The 19,139-nt window shown below is 32.3% G+C and overlaps 1 protein-coding gene across 2 annotated transcripts in view; it reads left to right on the top strand.

The window, feature by feature from the left end:
* The window catches only part of LOC113397386 (protein O-mannosyl-transferase TMTC1-like), a 177,858-nt gene that overhangs the window by 45,139 nt on the left and 113,580 nt on the right, over positions 1-19,139 (top strand). The window contains exon 2 of one of the 2 annotated variants that reach the window (XM_026635702.2): positions 15,645-16,005. In XM_026635702.2, the coding sequence (XP_026491487.2) occupies positions 15,668-16,005 (338 nt within the window). In that variant the 5' untranslated portion in view covers positions 15,645-15,667. The remainder of the gene's footprint in view (positions 1-15,644; positions 16,006-19,139) is intronic. The other variant, XM_064217539.1, reaches the window with a different exon arrangement.

Here is a 19,139-nt window from a genome sequence, read left to right as displayed (position 1 = left end):
CGATACCCAGGAGAATACGATACATTATCAATAATAAGTTTTGTATCAATCAGATTTCACGACAGTTCTAAGCCGTTTGTAACTATTTCACCAATGATTGGAATGTCTTGTTCTAGGTAAGTTCTAGCTTTTTTTTGTTTGTAAAAAGGTGTTTTTATGTACGAAGTTATTTAATGTTTATTTGTAGGGGATTTATTTTAAGTCGGCTTCAAAGAGAGTATAGAAAAGTTATAAATTTTGAGTTAATATATTTACGTCAATATTTTTTGATCACGCCAGAAACAGTCTATATAATATATGTAACATTCAATGAGTGTTACGTGGACTAAGCTTATAAGTATTTATATTAAAAAAAAGAACACTGAAATGTATATAGAACAAAAACTCTTTCATCCAGAACAAAAGGATACATCCAGAACAAGGAAGGATGTATTCAAAATACATAAATCCGTTGCATACATTTCCCGCCATTTTTCTTTTGTGCGAAAAAGCGGTCTAATCGCGCCATTATGGTTCCGAAACAACTATTAGAGTCGGCTTTTAAGCCGGTCATTCGCACCCTGGAACAATTTGCGACTAAACGTCGAAGGAAATGGACGCGAGGATTACGCCGGCAGCCGGCACTTGACTCGACCGCGACTACGTAATAGCCGGATCGGAGCGTTTATGGGCTAGAAAGTTGACTTAGGTTAACTTTGAATGAAAACAGGAGGTTTTGTTTTTTTTTTCAATGAATGACTCCACTTTGTTATGTGGACCTGGCTTGTATTTTTATTGTGAAAGTTGAATGTACAAGGTAAACGACCTTTAAATAAAATCAAAATATTCTATATTCAAGTAGGCTCATAAAAGCTTGAATCGCCATCTTACAGTGTTGAATTGAACGTAGAGCTACCGATTACCGATTTAATACTGATTTATTCACTAAATTATTTAACTTTACTCTTTATAATGATACTAGCTGTTACCCGCGGCTTTGCCCGCGTAGAATATGAATATATTTAAAAATTACGTTATTGTAAATTTAAAATATTACGTTAATGTAATACCTCTTTGTATACCACATTGGTGTGTATTTCAGCCCTTAGGGTAGAATATCCAGAAACGCTTAAATGCGAATCAACTCATTTTTAATCGGTAGCCAAGAAATAAAATTTCATGCTTCTAACTTCAATATGACGGACTTCCATACTATTCTATATACGAAATGTCAACCCAATTTCTCTCCTTAGGCGTAAAATATCCAGAATGGTTTAAATACGTATCTACTCATTTTTAATCAGTATCCCAAAAAAAAGTTTTATGTTTTTAATTAAAAAAATGACGGACTTCCATAAAAACTTTCATCCCTTATTTCACCCCCTCAGAGGTAGAATATCAAGAAAAGCTTAAATACGTATCTACTCATTTTTAATCAGTAGCCCATAAATCAAGTTTCATGCTACTAACCCAAAAAATGACGGACTTCCAGTTCATTCATTCATTCCACTTCATATTTTTAGCTTATAAAATGACGACTTCCATAAAAACTTCCAACCCTTATTTCACCCCCTTAGTAGTAGAATATTAAAAAAACATTTAAATACGTATTTACTCATTTTTAATCAATACCCCAAAAATTAAGTTTCATATTTTTAGCTTATAAAATGACGACTTCCATAAAAACTTTCAACCCTTATTTCACCCCCTTAGTAGTAGAATATTAAAAAAACACTTAAATACGTACTACTAATTTTAGATCAGTATCCCAAAAACAAAGTTTCATGTTTCTATCTTAAAAATGACGGACTTCGATACAAACTTTCCACCCTCATTTCACCCCCGTAGGGGTAGAATTTCGTGGGCGTCATGATATCTTAGTTTATAAGTGTAGCCTAAAATATAAGTTTTGTGCTTCTAGTTCTAAAAACGACAATATTTTCAACAACTTACAACCTTTCATCCCCCTTTTCAACCAAATAAAAAGTAGCCTATGTCCTTTCTCAGGCTCTAGACTATTTGTGTACCAAATTTCATTTAAATCGGTCCAGTAGTTTTGGCGTGAAAGCGAGACAGACAGACAGACAGACAGAGTTACTTTCGCATTTATAATAGTAATATGGATTGTATTAAATACAATACCATGATAAAGAATTTATGTCATAAACCAAATTCGTAGAATAATTTCAAATTTTTTTGTTCAGATTTGATTTTAATAATATCAAAGTTATACATTCAAATAAAGAAAGAAAAAGAAATTTTAAACTAAAAATTACAACTTTGTAGTAAAAAATTGGAATGTCTCAACACGGATATGTCTATCACGGTGTTTATTTTTCTATATCTGCACGAGATGAGAATTAGTTTGCTTGCCCAGATTTGACCTTGAATTCCTCGACTCTGATTTACGTGTACTCCGTCGTTCATGAATACCTTGATTTAGTATATAAGATATATTCAACGCCTTTAATTCTAGTAAAAAAAAAATGTTGAGAATGATCCGTAAATTTACAAAAATCTACCGTTATTATTATATTTTAAATTATGAAATAATTTTTACATTATATTTTAAATTATGAAGTAGTTGGTAGGGCTTTGTCTAAGCCAACTTAGTACATAACATACACTTATCAGATATTGTATCGCTAAACAGTAATACTTAGTACTGTTAGGTTTCGGTTTAAGAGTGAGATGTATCAGGCACAAGATATAACATCATAGCGCCCAACGTTGGTGGCGCATTGGCGCTGTCAGGAATGGTTCATATTTTTTATCATTTATCATCAGATAGCCCACTTACTCGTCCGCCAATTTATACTATAAAAAAAAACGTTTTATAAACAAAAAATAAATTTTTCGAAGTTCCACTGAATAAATAACGTTATTTACAAATAGCTGTTCAGCGTAAATGTCTTTCGTTAATATTCAAAGCTACGTCTGTAGTAATCAGATAGAGATGAAATTGTCATAACAAAAAACATTCGATCAATAAAATTTATTCAATGAAAATATGTACGTCGTCTAAAGAGTTCTTAAGCTTTTTATTTAAGGATACGCGTTATAAATATATTATCCTGTATTTCTACATGTTACAACTTACGTATACTGATTCGCACTTGTCTAATTGAAGTTCTATCCCGAAATTAATATATTTTATTATGGTCATCACAAACATAAATACGAGTAAATTATTTATGTTTATAAAATAGACTGAGTGCGAGACCCTGACGGGAATCATAATTCCTGCTGTGTATTATTCAAATTATTCCTAATTGTTTAGTTCGTTAATCTTATAACTAATTCTGATATTACCAATGGCCATTGGCGCCCAAACATTTGCTTTAATCACACTAACTTGTCTATATTCGTGTATTTTTATAAATATCATATACGACTATGAATTAAAGGGTATTATATTGATAAAACATTTTTAGTATATGAATTTAAAGTCTTATATTTTGTAGATGTTACTAATAGTTGTCGGCCGGGCCTTCGACCGCGTGTTAGAGGGGCAGGAAATTATAAAAAGCAACCTATTTCCTGCCATGGAGTTCCACGGGGTTCAAGCTGCTTCCTTCCAAATTTCATCAATTTCGGTTCAGTGGCTTAGTCGCGAAAGCGCAAAAGATAGACAGAGTTACTTTCGTATTTATAATATTAGTATAGATTGACTATAAAATTTTGATACTTTGTTGATTGTTCGATTAATATCGTTTTTAGTACAAAGAATGAAAAAATCTAGGCTTTTCGTTTCCTTTCGGAGAATGTCGAGAACCACTCACCATGATTTTCATTACAATCTGAACAATGATTTGGGAACGTATAGAGGCTAAATATACAAACATTCATTTTAACTTAAATAGATAAATAAACTTGTAATTACGATACATCCAATCTAAGTTGTTAGCCCGATATTTAGGCTCTCTAAGGCCAAGTTACGTACGTTTTCTACGTGAATGAAATTCTCCTCTGATATCATTCGAACATCGTACAAGAGGCTCAAGGACACATGAGCGAAGTTTTCAATAAGAAAATATCTCGAATTGTAGTCATTACAAAATAAAACTACGATATTTTCTTCGTCCGTACAATGAAGTCTACGTTCTCTGTAATTGAAAGGGGTTTATGAGATGTATTCGTTCCCGATTGAATGCGCGCAGGATGTCTGTGACACCATTGTGTCGTGGACAATGTTAACGATGGATTTTTATTTATATTTTACGATTGTCTGCGCTGTACTTACAATAACGGGTTCCGTTTGCGAGAAAAGGACTTTGCTATATTTTGATCTATATTGAACGAGGTGTAGCTTCCTTTTAAATGATACCATAGATTATAAATATATTCACACGGACTATTGGCGTAAATAATACTTAAGATAAAAATGACTTTAGTACATAAACTTTAATTATAGATAAGACCTTTCTATTTTGTTTTAATACTAATAAATGACTTCTTGCAAGTAATTAATAATAAATATTTCCTTTAAATAAGTGTGAAGCTAGTGCTAGCATTGAAACCTGTATATTGGGGGTCAATCTACATCAGATTCAGTGGTTTCATTCCATTGCCCGGGTTTAAGCCTAAAATACCTTTAGCCGAATGGTTAAAATTCCAATAGGGCATATCGCCTCTATTTATACTTATGTGTGTACTTGTATGGTTATATACTATTTTCACATCATATATGTGCTATATATAAAAATTTAAATAGGCTTTGGTTTTTATTAAAACATGTGTATTTAACATTAATCAAATTAATACGAAATATATATGTACACAGCTGCCATTGGTGAAATTAATTAAGTTCATGATGATTTCACATCAGCGAGTTGCGGTCCTTAAGTCAAACATAATACTACGTAAAACTAACTATTGCCTGTAACTTTGTCGCGTAAAATGTTCGATATTTAAATTTTGACGCGGATATTCTTACTTATTGGGATTAAAAGGAACATTATACAAGACCTTTGTAAAGTCCTCTACTTTGATGTAAATTTATCGTGAGTATGGGATGCGATCGATTTGAAAATTGGTAATATCTTGCACATATTTATAGGGGCTTAAGACAGCGTCTACGGGCAAACTTAAACTTCACGTATCTCTATAAATACATTGAGCGTTAAGTACCATAAAAATATTTTTGTTTCTTTGACTTTTTATGGAAAACTCATAGATTAATTATTATTTAGAGTAATAAAAAAGATAAAAGATTATATACGACTAAGACAAATAATTATAATTCAAAATAAAATCATGTCTTTTTTAATATAATGTTAAATTAATCTGGAGTTGATAACATCATCTTGAGTTTTTAAACATGCCAGGAAGAGAGTTTCACTAATTTAATGGGTATGTACCACCCCGTCATCATATATTCTACCTCAAAGTAGCAATACTTAGTATTTTTATTTTCCAGTTTGAAGGGTCAGTGAGTTAGAGGAACTACGGGCACAAAGGACATTTCATCTTAGCCTTTGGTAGCGAATTGGCAATGTAAGAAATAATGTTTCTTACTTCTAGTGTTTATGAGCGGTGGTAACCACTTACCATCAGGTGGCCTACTAACCACCACATCAGCCTATCTATATATTAAAAAAAGACACATCGACATTGACGGAAATTGAAATAATTTATGATAAAAAAAGAGAGAGATGAGATGAGATTAAAATATATTGTATTCACGCCGAAGAGTCAAGGGAGTAAAGGTCGCTGGAGTGGAGGGGGCCCAACGACATAAGCAAGCGTCATGTCAAAATTACCCACAAGACGCGCCAATCGATGTTTCATATCAAAAATATTTTTTTACAGATTTCGAAACCTATGACAGGTTTTTTTTTATTTAATTTGATTGTGAACTGACGACGACCGTTCGCACGATTAACATTTTTTTTATACAGCCATAACGCCGTTCTCTACATGGACAGTAACTTTTTCCGCTCTCTAAAATTTATTTTTTTTGTTAAATCATAACAATTTAATAAACTGCAGTCAAGAATCCTCTTTATTTTTCTGCACATCTATGGCTGGAGATCTTCAAAATGTATCAGCTATTGTCCCATAATCACTGGGACAAAAATCGGCTTACGCTATTAATATATAACATTTTTTATAGAACAGTACACTTATTATATACATATATACATATTATTACATATAATACATTAAATTTAATCTAGAATCACGTATATTTATTAAACAGTGAATGCAGAGTGCACCTCATTTATACTTCTGGTGACAGCGGGGCATATTTAAAGCTACTATCATTATTACGAGCGTTCCGCGCCGACATTTTTGTGCGAAAATAAATATTTTCACCGTAATTTTGCTCTTAATGATGTGTACATATTTTCTCTTTAAAACCGAAGCGCTCACTGGTTAAAGTTTGGGTAAAAAAAAATATGAACCAAAAGGTCCCTTAGTAAAAAAAAAAGTGAACCATTTTTTCAAGTAATAGGTAGCGTCTTTTGTATCGTAGCTAGTTTACAAGACTGTAAGCTATTAGGTCCTGCATTCATATCTGGAGCTGGGACACTATGAAACTTGGAGTATTTTTTGGATAAAAACGGACGTGTCGTGGGAAACTCGGTTGAAACGAAATTGTTATGCATCAGAAATGAGGTGATCCGTCAGAGAACCAAAGTCATCGACATAGCCCACCGGATTAGTAAGCTGAAGTGGCAGTGGCCCGGCCATATTTGTCGTAGAACCGATAACCGTTCCGTGTTGGGAAAACGTGTTCTAGAGTGGAAACCGCGTCTCGGCAAACGTAGTGTAGGACGTCCTCAGGTACGGTGGAGGTACGATTTGCGCAAGACGGCTGGCAGGAGCTGGATGCGAGTTGCCGAAGAAAGACCACAGTGGCGTGCATTTGGAGAGGCCTATGTCCAGCAGTGGACGAATATGGGCTGATGATGATGATGATGATATATTATGTATTAAATAACAGTCACAATGAAATAATTTAAGAACGTTTGAGATATACATGACAAGAAATAAAATTTGTATTAAAAATCTTGTGTGAATTAAAACAATAACAAAGTTTAAATAATTTTTTGGTAAAGTCTTATTACATATTTTGGGTTCTGCATAAGAACTTAATCAATGTAATTTGTTTTTTTATTTTTCATTTAACTCAATATAAACGATTTATTACTTGTATTATTTTTTAGTAGAATAAAATAACAGTAAGTTATTTTCAAGGTCGTTCATAGAAGTCAGAAGTCAGAAATCTTTATTCAATATAGAAGTGTTTACACTTGCTTATTGATAGTCAAAAATCTACCACCGGTCGGAATTTAACACCTCGGATCTGAGAAGAACCGGCGAAAGAAACTCAGCGGGATATATTTTTTTATTTTTTCCATTTTGCATGTACAATGATAATTATATTTTAGTTATTTGAAACAGCCTGGAGGCGATCATTTCAATCCCATAACAGTAAGATTGAGGGTTACACGAACTACCAGTGTTCACACTCACTTAAAGATAAATAGAATAAATTTAAGCAGTCAAATTAATTATATACTTTATATTAGTAATTACAGGTTCTAATTATAGGCGTAATAATACTCACTTAACGTTTTAAAGGGAACATTTTGAATTTAAACGGTTAAATTTCGTACGGGTGGAATATTTATTTATTTAGTTATTTTAAACACGACCTCCGTGGTCGAGTAGTGTGTATACCGGTTTTCATGGGTACGCCACTCCGAGGTCCCGGGTTCGATTCCCGGCCGAGTCGATGTAGAAAAAGTTCATTAGTTTTCTATGTTGTCTTGGGTCTGGGTGTATGTGGTACCGTCGTTACTTCTGATTTTCCATAACACAACTGCTTTAGCTACTTACATTGGGATCAGAGTAATGTATGTGATATTTTCCAATATTTATTTATTTAAACAACGGTGATTAAATATTCGCTAACCGATCTACGCGCCCGTTCTGGCATTATGCGTCATATAACACGCTCCGCGGATTTTTCACGCGCTTATTTTAATATCTCGTAATATTTCTATACTTCGACGAAAGGTCAAAACAAAAAGGGATTTGGTATAAGACTATTCAGCCACAGCCCTGCGATATTTCTTGGATAGACGTCATCACTAGATTGTCCCGACAAGATATAATTACAGCATATCGACTCCGCTCTAGACACATGCCGTTAAATAAATTTGCATCTTTACTTAAGAAAGTACCCTCCCCCTATTGCCCTGACTGCCCGGGTTTTAAAGAAGATGTGTATCACATATTAACGGAGTGTGTCCGAAGTGAGGTGCCAGATAGAACGTTAGGATTCAAAAACATCGTCTTGACTAATCCTACATCCGCAGCAGCAAAGAGGATGTATAAGTTGGTGCGCAATAATATGAATCGTAGAATGAATTAGTTTTAAGTTACTGATAGTTTAGTTTTTGCTTTATATAAGGTAGCCTTACGAGAACTACATAGTCATCATATTGACTCAGTTCTAAAAATGAAAATTAAAAAAAAAAAAATCTGGTTCGAATTGAAAAGGTTGAATAACTACATTATAGACATGAAACACTTTGAATTGGTATGTCAATTAATTTGATAAGGATTAATATTCTACGGCAATTAAACTATTAATGAATGTTCTCATTATTTTTCCCCTATTTTTCTATGTAACATCATTTATCTAGTATAAAACATTAATAGGCATATATTTTGTTGTTTGCTTTTAAGAAATTGGTATTTTATTAAAAGGACCCAGAGCGACAATTTACTCTCCAATTGCGCTTAAATAATGAGCTATATTAGAAAAAAATCTAAACATACTATATCATACAGCCTTTGCCCGTTTTTAATCTATAAATTAAGAAAAAAAGAAACATGTAATTTCCATCGCAATCGGATTAATAGTTTTTGTGCGAAGCCTGAAAAAACAGGTTCAGTAGAAATATGACATGGAACACAAACGTTCTATCAATAGTAAATGATACGAGATTAAAAAAAAAAACTATAAAGTAATGCCTACGTTGCATTTTCAATTATATTTTTTTATTATTCGAAAATGACGCCTATACACGCAACAGTTAAGAAGTAACAACTTAAGTATTTGTTTGTAAAGCAAATTACAGCTATTAAGTGTTTACTCAGTCACTAGCTGCTACTCTATCTTAAATCTAAGGTTTTGAACAATTACCTTGTCTTTACAGTTATTCGAGTTTATTATGTGATTATGTACAATAGTTATATGAGTTTTATGTGTGTAATAATTCTTCGAAAATTGTTGTTAGATATCGTCTACTTTATTTTTGTATTGGAACTTTATTTCATAACTAATCTAAAACTAATATTATAAAGCGGTATAATTTGTTTGTTTCCTTGTTGAGGGAAGTTCCGATGATGATTTCTAAAATTTTTTACTGGTTATAAACTACATTATTATAAATTGTATTTATATAATATCATTGTCTTTAATAATAAATTGCACCGGCGCGAAGCCTGGTCGCTAGAATATAGTTAATATATCTCAAGCTTTTTTTTCGTTTTTAAATTTTTAGGCAATATAGGGACAGAGGGAAAGAAAAGTGTCTCGTTAACCTTATGCACAATGGATTTGTCAAACATTTTATTTTTAATATTGTCTCTTTATACGACGAAGATTACTGGAGTACATTATATATATCTGTTTAATAATTGGGACACTTTGAGATAACAAAAATTTACGCATAACAATAGATCTGCGACTTGGAACAGCGCTGTGATTTGAACACAGAAGTCCCTGTCTAAAGTAGGTAGACTCTATTGCATTACTCAGAACTTTCCAGAGAGTTCCAGTAACCTCTATCGCTGAGGTTCTTTAATTACACAATGGAATGGTTTTATCCACGATTTAACTCTTATTCAGCGAACTGAAAAGAGTCATGATGATGCCAAGAGATTTGACAAGCTGACTTCGATCTCTTAATAATAATCTGCGTTCTTCAGGCCACGGGCCTCAATTTCATCCATATATAATTTATTTTCTTAATTTTTCAATTTCAATAATCTGGATAATTTTGTTGAGAAATTCTCAGTGACAGCCCAGAGTCTAGCAGGGTTTACTATCCCACGCCTCGCCCTAAAGCCAACCAATGACATAAAAAACGATTGTGCCCTATAATAAGCCCCACGTTCTTGATAAATTCCCTTGAGAATGGCTGACGTTATTGAAATCGGCCTTGAGAACATCTGATGATGGTCAGATTTTATACCAATTACTAAAAAAGTTAATTAAAGTCATGTAGTTCAAAATACTTTGAAAACAAAACTCTACAGTCTAGACCGATAATAATAACGCTCCACGCTCTATATATTCGTTGAAAAAAACTTCGGAATTTTGATTGGAGATTGCGAACAAAAATACGAATATGGAATTTCAGGAATATTAATATCGATACGATATTAAATTACTCGGCGGTTAAGCTGAATTTCATTATATTATATAAACGACTTAAATATGTTTTAATGATATTATTTAAATACGACCTTTTTTAATAATACGACAATCATAACAATGAATGCTATTTTATAATAATGACATACAGGAGCTCAGATCGTTCATATATAGTACTAGTTGTCGCCTGTGGTTTTGCCTGCCTGTTACAGGTTGGTGGTCCGGTGTTATGTATATAAAGATCCCTATGTCCTTCCTTGGAGTTCAAGCTTGCTTCATAAAGAAGAAAGAGCAACAGACAGAGTTACTTTCATACTGACAGAATAACATTCATTTCATATTTCAGATATCTATATATATGTGAGATTAATAGACTTCAATACTTTTTAGCCGATCACCAGAAAAGGTGGTGTAGGTGCATAAGTATTTATTTCAAGGAAACTAATTTTTGATATCGACCTTGATGCAATTCATCATTAGATGGATTTATTTATGTCCTCCGGATCGATTTCGGCTATTGAAGCCACTGGGCAGGACATATAGTACACAGGTGTGTACGCATAAAAAGACAATAGGAGATACAGAAAGTGCAGTAATTTGTCTATTTTCGTCGCTCTCATAATCCAATGGGATGGTAATCCAATACGAAGACCATCAGCTTAAAATGCTTTGTGAGGCAGGTAAGTATAATAGTGCCAATCCCCAGACTCTAGACAGAATGAGAATTTCGCAACCTAGAAATTAAATTTTTCGCCGACCTTTAACAGGACGCTGGAATTTTCTTTTAAAGTAGCCACTAGACCACCGAGGCATCCCTAAATATATAAACGGGTCCTACGTAAAGAGTCGGAAGTGGCATGTTCGTCTTTTAACTACTTTTGTGGTAAGAGCCTAATGTATGATAGAAATATATTTTGACTGGCCGTAATTCATTTGATTGCTAATTAGCCAACGGCATAAATTCCTTTAGAGCTATTACTTGTAAAGTTACCTCTTATATTTACCTCGTTCTAAAGATATCAAGGTTCAATTGCCTGAAAAAAGGCACAAGAGCACTTCATTAAATAACAAATTATATTATAGTAACGATAAAAAAGACATACTCAACAAACTCAACTAAAATATTGAACAAACAATACTACCGTCATCTACATGAAAATATATAATTTGCGAATATTTTCGGCATAAAATTATAAACGAACTCCATCAACCGGGCCGTTCATTAATTTTATGACGCTAATAAACACGGGAAAGTACACTACATGCGATAATTTAAGCAAACCTACCTGTAAATTAACCCCGCTTGATTGTTACGCTACGAACAGCTATGTTAACAATAAAATGATACATAAAAAATCAATATTCACGAATTACTCTATATGATGAAGCTGAAAAATATTAATAAATTTCAAAAAGTTTTAATGTATTTGGAGAATATCGGCTGAGAAAGATACAATCTTCGAATTACACATGCAAGGAGCTAAAAAAAAAACCGCGGTAATGATTAAATACGTTGCAGTTTAACGTAGTTACGATTAAACAAAATAATCAATGTTTCAGCGATGCCATAAATATTCAATATAGCTTACAAAGCCAATTTGGTTCTAAATACACGAATTTTATATAAATGAAGGGAGATAAAATAATGGCTGACTGGATATTGAGGTATTAGGTATATTGCGAATAGGCAAAAATATGATTGGTGTTCTAAACCAAATTATAATACTGCAATGCTTAGTCATTAAATGCATTGTAATAAAGCTGGCTATTAATATTTCACGCTAAAACCGAAGCCGTGTTAGCGCAGCGCATAAAATATGGCCGATTAATCCCATTCAGGGCGGGCCTGATCTAAATAACTATTTTTCAATATACCCAGCAATATCGGTCTTATGAATTTTCGTCTAGTTCGCGAACGTGCCTGAAATATATTTTTTTATACCGAAAAGGAAAAATTTGTAGGGTCAGTACATACTACATATAAATAAGGGGGATTGTGGAGTACAATTTATTAAGGAATGATAATATAATACTATAATTATATTTTGTAAAGATGTTAAAAAAAAATTACATCTATGTTATAAAAAAAAGTATTTTATCATGTATTTATTGTAATATAAATGAGTTACAGGGTGTGTTTATTTGTTACGCTTTCACATCTTAACTAACCAATCGATCTTTATGATATTTTATAAACACGTTTTCACCTTTATAAGTGAGCAAAACCACGGGTGTAAGCAAGTCTTCTATATTTAAATTATTTCTGATTAATCGATTTCGTAGTTCACTGTGTGGCGTTTAACAAATGAATGGGTTTCATAATTTTCAATTGTTTTTTTTCAAGCAAGAATCGCTGTTAATTCTTATGTAATTTGTTAAATACCTTTTATATATTTATAATTATCTCTGAAATAAGTTTGTGTGTTTATTGAGAGATACTGATTTATATAAACGACAAAACAAGTTTTAACTTCATAACAAAGTTTAATCTCAATGTTAGTTATCTTTCCGATGATCGTTCTTCATCTTTATATAACGTTTACTTGTGTTGCATTAAGGAGTTTTACGTGGGAACAGAACTTTGTTTCAATATTTGGAGTGTTAACATTAGTTTTTTTATTCAAACTTGGTGTGTTATTATTGTGTTCTGGTTTGAAGGGTGAGTGAGCCAGTTATTACACAACATGCTCATAGACCATAACGTCATAGTTTCTGAGGTTGGTGATGTATTGGATACGTAAGGGATGGTACAAATTCTTTACACTGACATTGTAAAAAATCACCAGTGGTCACCAGACCACATATCGTATGGTTGAAAGGCCAATTTGCCAGGCTGGCTATCAATTTTTAGTAAAAAAACGCCCAGCCTTTATAAACTGCATGAATTTCTAGATCGATGTAACATCAAAATTGATATTTCGGGCGTGAAGGATGCGTTATAAAATACTCCCTCAACATGAGGTTTTCAACGGCAGGCGTGCATCGTGCATGTAAGATTAATGATGGCTCTGAGAGGGATCGTGGGCTGTCATGTACCCTTAGTAAAAACCATTAAATGAAAATGAATAATTTGTTTTAAAATCAATAGATTTAAGTATTTAAATCAACTTTTGAAGTATTGTTTAAAAGCATATGATATAACCAGTATTATAAGAAGGTACTATAGAATTCCCTCGATCTTAAAGCGTACTTTATATCGCAGAACTTTACGTAATAGCTTATTATATATTTAATGCATTTTCAATATACACAAGATATACAAAATAATGAATGATTTACAAATTGTAATGGTTATAAATATAATAAATAAATATTGGACATCACATACATTACTCTGATCCCAATGTAAGTACCTAAAGCACTTGTGTTATGGAAAATCAGAAGTAACAACGGTACCACAAACACCCAGACCCAAGACAACATAAAAAACTAATGAACTTTTTCTACTTCGACTCGGCCTCGGAGTGGCGTACCCATGAAAACCGGTGTACACACTACTCGACCACGGAGGTCGTCATCAGTGGTAAATAATTAATGTATTTATTACGATTTTTCATTGAAAGTTTTATATTTCGAATCTCTTTAACGTAGACACTCGTATCTTAACAACGATTTTTCTTTGTTACATACAGATGTACTTTTATATAATATGTATTTCTAAAACTTGATTTGCAAAAGTCTGGATGGATGGACGTTTGTTACTCAATCTCACCAGCATGGCTGAACGGTTCTGAAGGAAATTATATTATTGCCACAGACAGCATATAAAGTGAAATAGTACATAGGTTACTTTTTATACCGGAAATTATACCTCACACTTGCATCTCCAGTCAAAGCCAGGTAAAGCCGTACTCGAAGACTTTGTACATCAAAAAAGAATTTAAGAATGATAACATTAAATCAAATTTTAAGCTAGCACCGGTTCGGAATGTACATAGATACTTTTGAGAAGAACCGGCAAGAAACTTAGTCACTACACTTTTTCAATGTAATTACACTGATTTCATTACATTCATATAAAACTATTTATCGTTTTATAATTATGAAAATAATTATCTTTCGTTTTATCATTACTGGAATTCAATCAAATAAAATCAATTGAAACAAATTAAAACTTAAACAGTTTTAACTCTATTTAACGTACTTATAAATGTATAAATTTCGAATTTTATGTTTCAAAAGTTTCGTTTTAACAATTTAATAAGCAAAAAAAGAAATAAATGAAATCAGTAAGGCTTAAGCTAATCTAATAATAATAACTAGCCTTTAATAACTCGTTTAGTTTTAGGATTTTTAAATAATCTGATCAAGATATCAAAACAATGTACCATTTTATGATTCAGTTAGGTGGACAGACAATTGGGCCAACTTATGGTAAGTGGTCACCAACCATAGACATTAGCGCTGTATGAAACATTAACCATTTCTTACATCGCCAATTCGCCACCAACCTTGGGAGCTAAGATGTTATGTCCCTTGTGCCTGTAGTTACACTGACTCGAACCGAAACAAAGCAATGAACATATGAATTACTGTGTGAGTAACAGAGTAATTATATATTAAATATTGTTTAGTACAAACTACTGCACCTGACTTCGTACGTAGAGTAAGGTCTATATAACGTTTATCATAATATACATCTCCATTTGTCTTTATATTTCAGCCAATTTACAAAAAAATCCTAATGAATTATACATCTGAACCTTCCTCGTGAATCACTCCGTCCATTAGTCAAAACCGTATAAAAATTCGTTTGGTAGTTTTTGAATTGAGACAGACGCCGCAGGGGACTTTATTAACATGTAGATTACTACATATTAATAAAGTCAACGATTGTTATATTTATTTATAACTAGCTGTGCCCGCGACTTCGTGCGCGTTGTTTGAATTTAAGTTATTTGATTATTGTAGCGTGATTTTATTTTTATTCTATATATAATTCTAAAATAAAAGTAGACTTAGATTAGCCGGAACAAACAGACAGACTGACAAAAATAAAAAAAAATGTTATTTTGGTATATGTACCGTATATACATACATATGCATTTAGTAAAAATGGATTATATTAATATTACAAACAGACACTCCAATTTTATTATATGTATAGATTTTGACTAAACTTAAACCTTTCTAAAATCTTTAGTTTTATTTTCGTCTTTCACACAATATTTCAAATTTCGAATATGTTAAAATAACACAATGTTTTTATGCTTTTAGAAAATAATCTTGAATTTATAATTTATTGACGATGTTATTTTTGTTACAGGTAGAGCGGGCCTGGCATTACAAATGTGCAAATGTAGAAATGTGCCATTAAGATCACCAAGAACTAGTCCGAAGATGAAACGTCGTTTGACAACGGTTAGGGAAGAGCCCAGGTCCCCAAGAAGCCTTTGTAATAGTGACTTAGCTATCTATACTATGGTTGTTTCAACGGCTGTGTTGAGTTATGTTAACAGTTTGAACGGTGACTTCGTACACGATGACATACCAGCTATTGTGACGAATGGGGATGTTGTGGGTACGAACAGTTTGAAACAGTTGTTCCTTAATGATTTCTGGGGGACCCCAATGGCTGATCCTAATAGCCACAAGTCTTATCGACCTCTCACGACGTTGTCTTTTAGGTAAGTGATAGAATTAATACGAATATTTAGGATAAAATAGTGCTGAGATGTTCAATTTATAGTAAACTTATTACCTTAATACTTTTACTTTGCAGTGGTCTGCATGGTTAATACTAGTTGGTACCTTGAAGGTAAAAGCGTCAATAGAAAAGATTCAAATTATTTTTCGTTATTAATGCATAAAAAAAAATACAACTCATCCAAAGAAAAAAAGAAAAAAACTAAAAAATTTAATAACAAGTTTATACTAATGACAACACATTTTTTTAAGCGGACTGGTTAAAATTCAAGTTGCAATATTTAGCCCACAAATGTATAATACGAGAAGTTCAGTGGAAAGGTCCAAATTATGATTAAAACAGAAGCCATATTGAAACATTTCACGAAAAACATTAATCGAAATGATTCACTATTAAAGATGGATCACACGCACAGGTTTGATAGATGATGTGAATTACTTTGAGATGCAGACAGAGAAAGCGTTATAAAAATTAAGAAGTACGAAAGAGATAGATGTGCTTCCTCAAATAAATGGTCATAATGTCGTGTATCCACCATCCATTCTTTCTCAACGTTTAGAAGTCAGCCATAAATTTAGCTCGCGAAGCCTCTATTTATCATGAGCCGCGGACTTGAAACTCAATATATCAAACTGAAAATCTTATTCATCTCGTTATAAAATCAAATATAAATTTTAATACTTTCTTCTAATTAGAGTTATAACAGCAGTTTTTCCTAGATGGATTGATAATAATAAAAAATACCAATTTTTAAACAACTATACTATACTGTACGTACATAAACTAAAACGTTGAAATGGTAAACAATATTGATGTATTACTGAATTATTTATGTAGAGGACACTTAGTTACTAAATATTATTTACCTGGAGGTATTTATTATTAAATAATAAATAAGTATTAAGATTTATATCTAGATTAAATAATAAATATATAATTATGACTATTTGCTTGGTATTCATCAAAACAGAGAATCCGAATCGTGGGAAACTGACCCGTTCTTTTCTAACCTTACTTTGATCAAATCTAAAGCCATATAACATAGTTGTAATGTGTTAACTTGTGTTTATAATTCATCTCGAGCTTTGCAGTGATGGAAATAATTGTAAAGGAATGTGTCAACCAAATGCATTGGAGTAGCGTGGTCAAATAAATGCATTGGAGTTGTATTCAAAGCCTTAATGAGCGGAGGTCTTTGACCCGCAGAGCGATTACAGGCGTTTATTTTTACGCCTAGAGTCATCGTTAGAAAAAACAACTAAATAAACAGTTTTTGTTGGGTTTTATATGTTTGTTTTTTATTACCGGTCGTTAAGGGTATTTACAACGAATTTAATCATTTTTATTGGCTAAAAGTATTCGTTTGCATGTATTTCATATGTTAAATTATTTTTATATGGATAGCAAAAATGTTTTTTTTTTATTCAGTAACTTTGATTTAGCATGTGATTGCTTAAATTCCACGTGTAATTTATTCAAATAGGCTTTTACAAGCACTACGAATCGCGAGTCGTAAAGCATAACTTAGAATTTTATTTTTATATTTGAATTTGTTTACATATATTGGCAAAAAAAAACCAAACTCAAAATAAGAATTAATAAAATAATTACTTATAGAAATAAAGTAACAATCATCTCTCATTTCTAAGTATAGGCCTTCTTTGAGGGGAAGGTTTTTTAATAGATACTTTTAAGTTATAACCGACCTCGAGATACATTTATAAACACAAAAAAACACATGAAAAATCAGTGGTCCATGCCTGGGTTTGAAATTACAATCGGTTAAATTGCACGCATTCTAACCACTGGGCCATCTCGGTTCTACTAATTATAAGTTCTCTTTATAGTTTTTGTAGTTTAAAAGTGCTCGAATTTCATTTTGTTATGAACATCCTTCCATCATATATTTCCACGAATCGTATTTCACATGACATGATTATGTTTATTTAGGTAAACGTGTTTTTCATTGATAACATAAACAGATAAATACTTAGTCGTATGTTTTCATAACGATTATGGATTATTAAACACAAAACTCGCTTCATTTAACTCTACATATAGTTCATAGAATTCTAGTTCATTTTTTCGTATTTTTTTGGTACAATCAATAAATGTGTCGAAGCACTTCAAGGTGGAACGAATACTTTGTATTCGGGATTTCGGAGAGCAATTTAACTCCCACCTCATTTCACGATACAAAATTGTGTTCTACGACGACATTAAGTTATAAAAGTTGTTAAGTTTACCGACAAGCAAGTTAAGGTCTAGCCCGCAGCGTCACACGGAAATCCGACGGAGTTGATTTCTCTTCAACATTTGTATCTGCAGTTTCCAAGAATCTAAGTTTCGGTAACTACTCGAATGACACGTGTGTATTCAACTCTCACGAGTTATCGACAAGTTTATCTTCGGAGCTTGTTTAGAGTTGCCACTCGATAACTGTTACAGTTTGCAAATATTGTCTCTGTTCTGTTGTCACAATTTATTGGTTTGTTTTCGGTGTAAAAACTGTTTCACACGATACGGAGAAAAATATTCTAGAATTTATTTTGCTTTCGTACACAGTTTGTGTATATATTTTTTGTTATATCAACGAATTAGTATAACTTATTTATTTATACCATAGTTAGGTGGACGAGCTAACCACCTGATGGTAATTCACCACCGACCATTGATTTTGGCACCGTAAGAAATTTTAAACGTTCCTTACGTCAATGCGCCATTAAACTTAGGAACAGAGATGTTATGTCCGTTGTGCCTGGAATACGTTGGCTAACTCACATTTTGAACTGGAAATATATGATGATACCTATCTAGATGGGCTTGCACATTGCCCTACCAAATAAACTTATTAGACTGTAGATCGGATGTTTGAGCTCAAATTTATTGGGTTTTCTGTCAAGAAATTAACAGCCTAGAGTTAAGTACTTTGGATATATATGGTTTTTCAGTATCTGCAGCACTGCAAGCTGTTAGTACCTCTTAAGTAAGTGCCTCTGATAATTTTATATATTATTTGTTGCCATACATACCTTCCTAATTATTATTATGTGAACAAATTGAAAAATACATAACGAAATAAATTTAATAAATAATATATACTGAACTCATGTT

The sequence above is a fragment of the Vanessa tameamea genome, chromosome 3, assembly GCF_037043105.1.
Source record: "Vanessa tameamea isolate UH-Manoa-2023 chromosome 3, ilVanTame1 primary haplotype, whole genome shotgun sequence".
NCBI classification, from domain to species: Eukaryota; Metazoa; Arthropoda; class Insecta; order Lepidoptera; family Nymphalidae; genus Vanessa; species Vanessa tameamea.
Note: the sequence above shows the minus strand (reverse complement) of the source record. Positions and strands in the feature narration are given on the sequence as shown.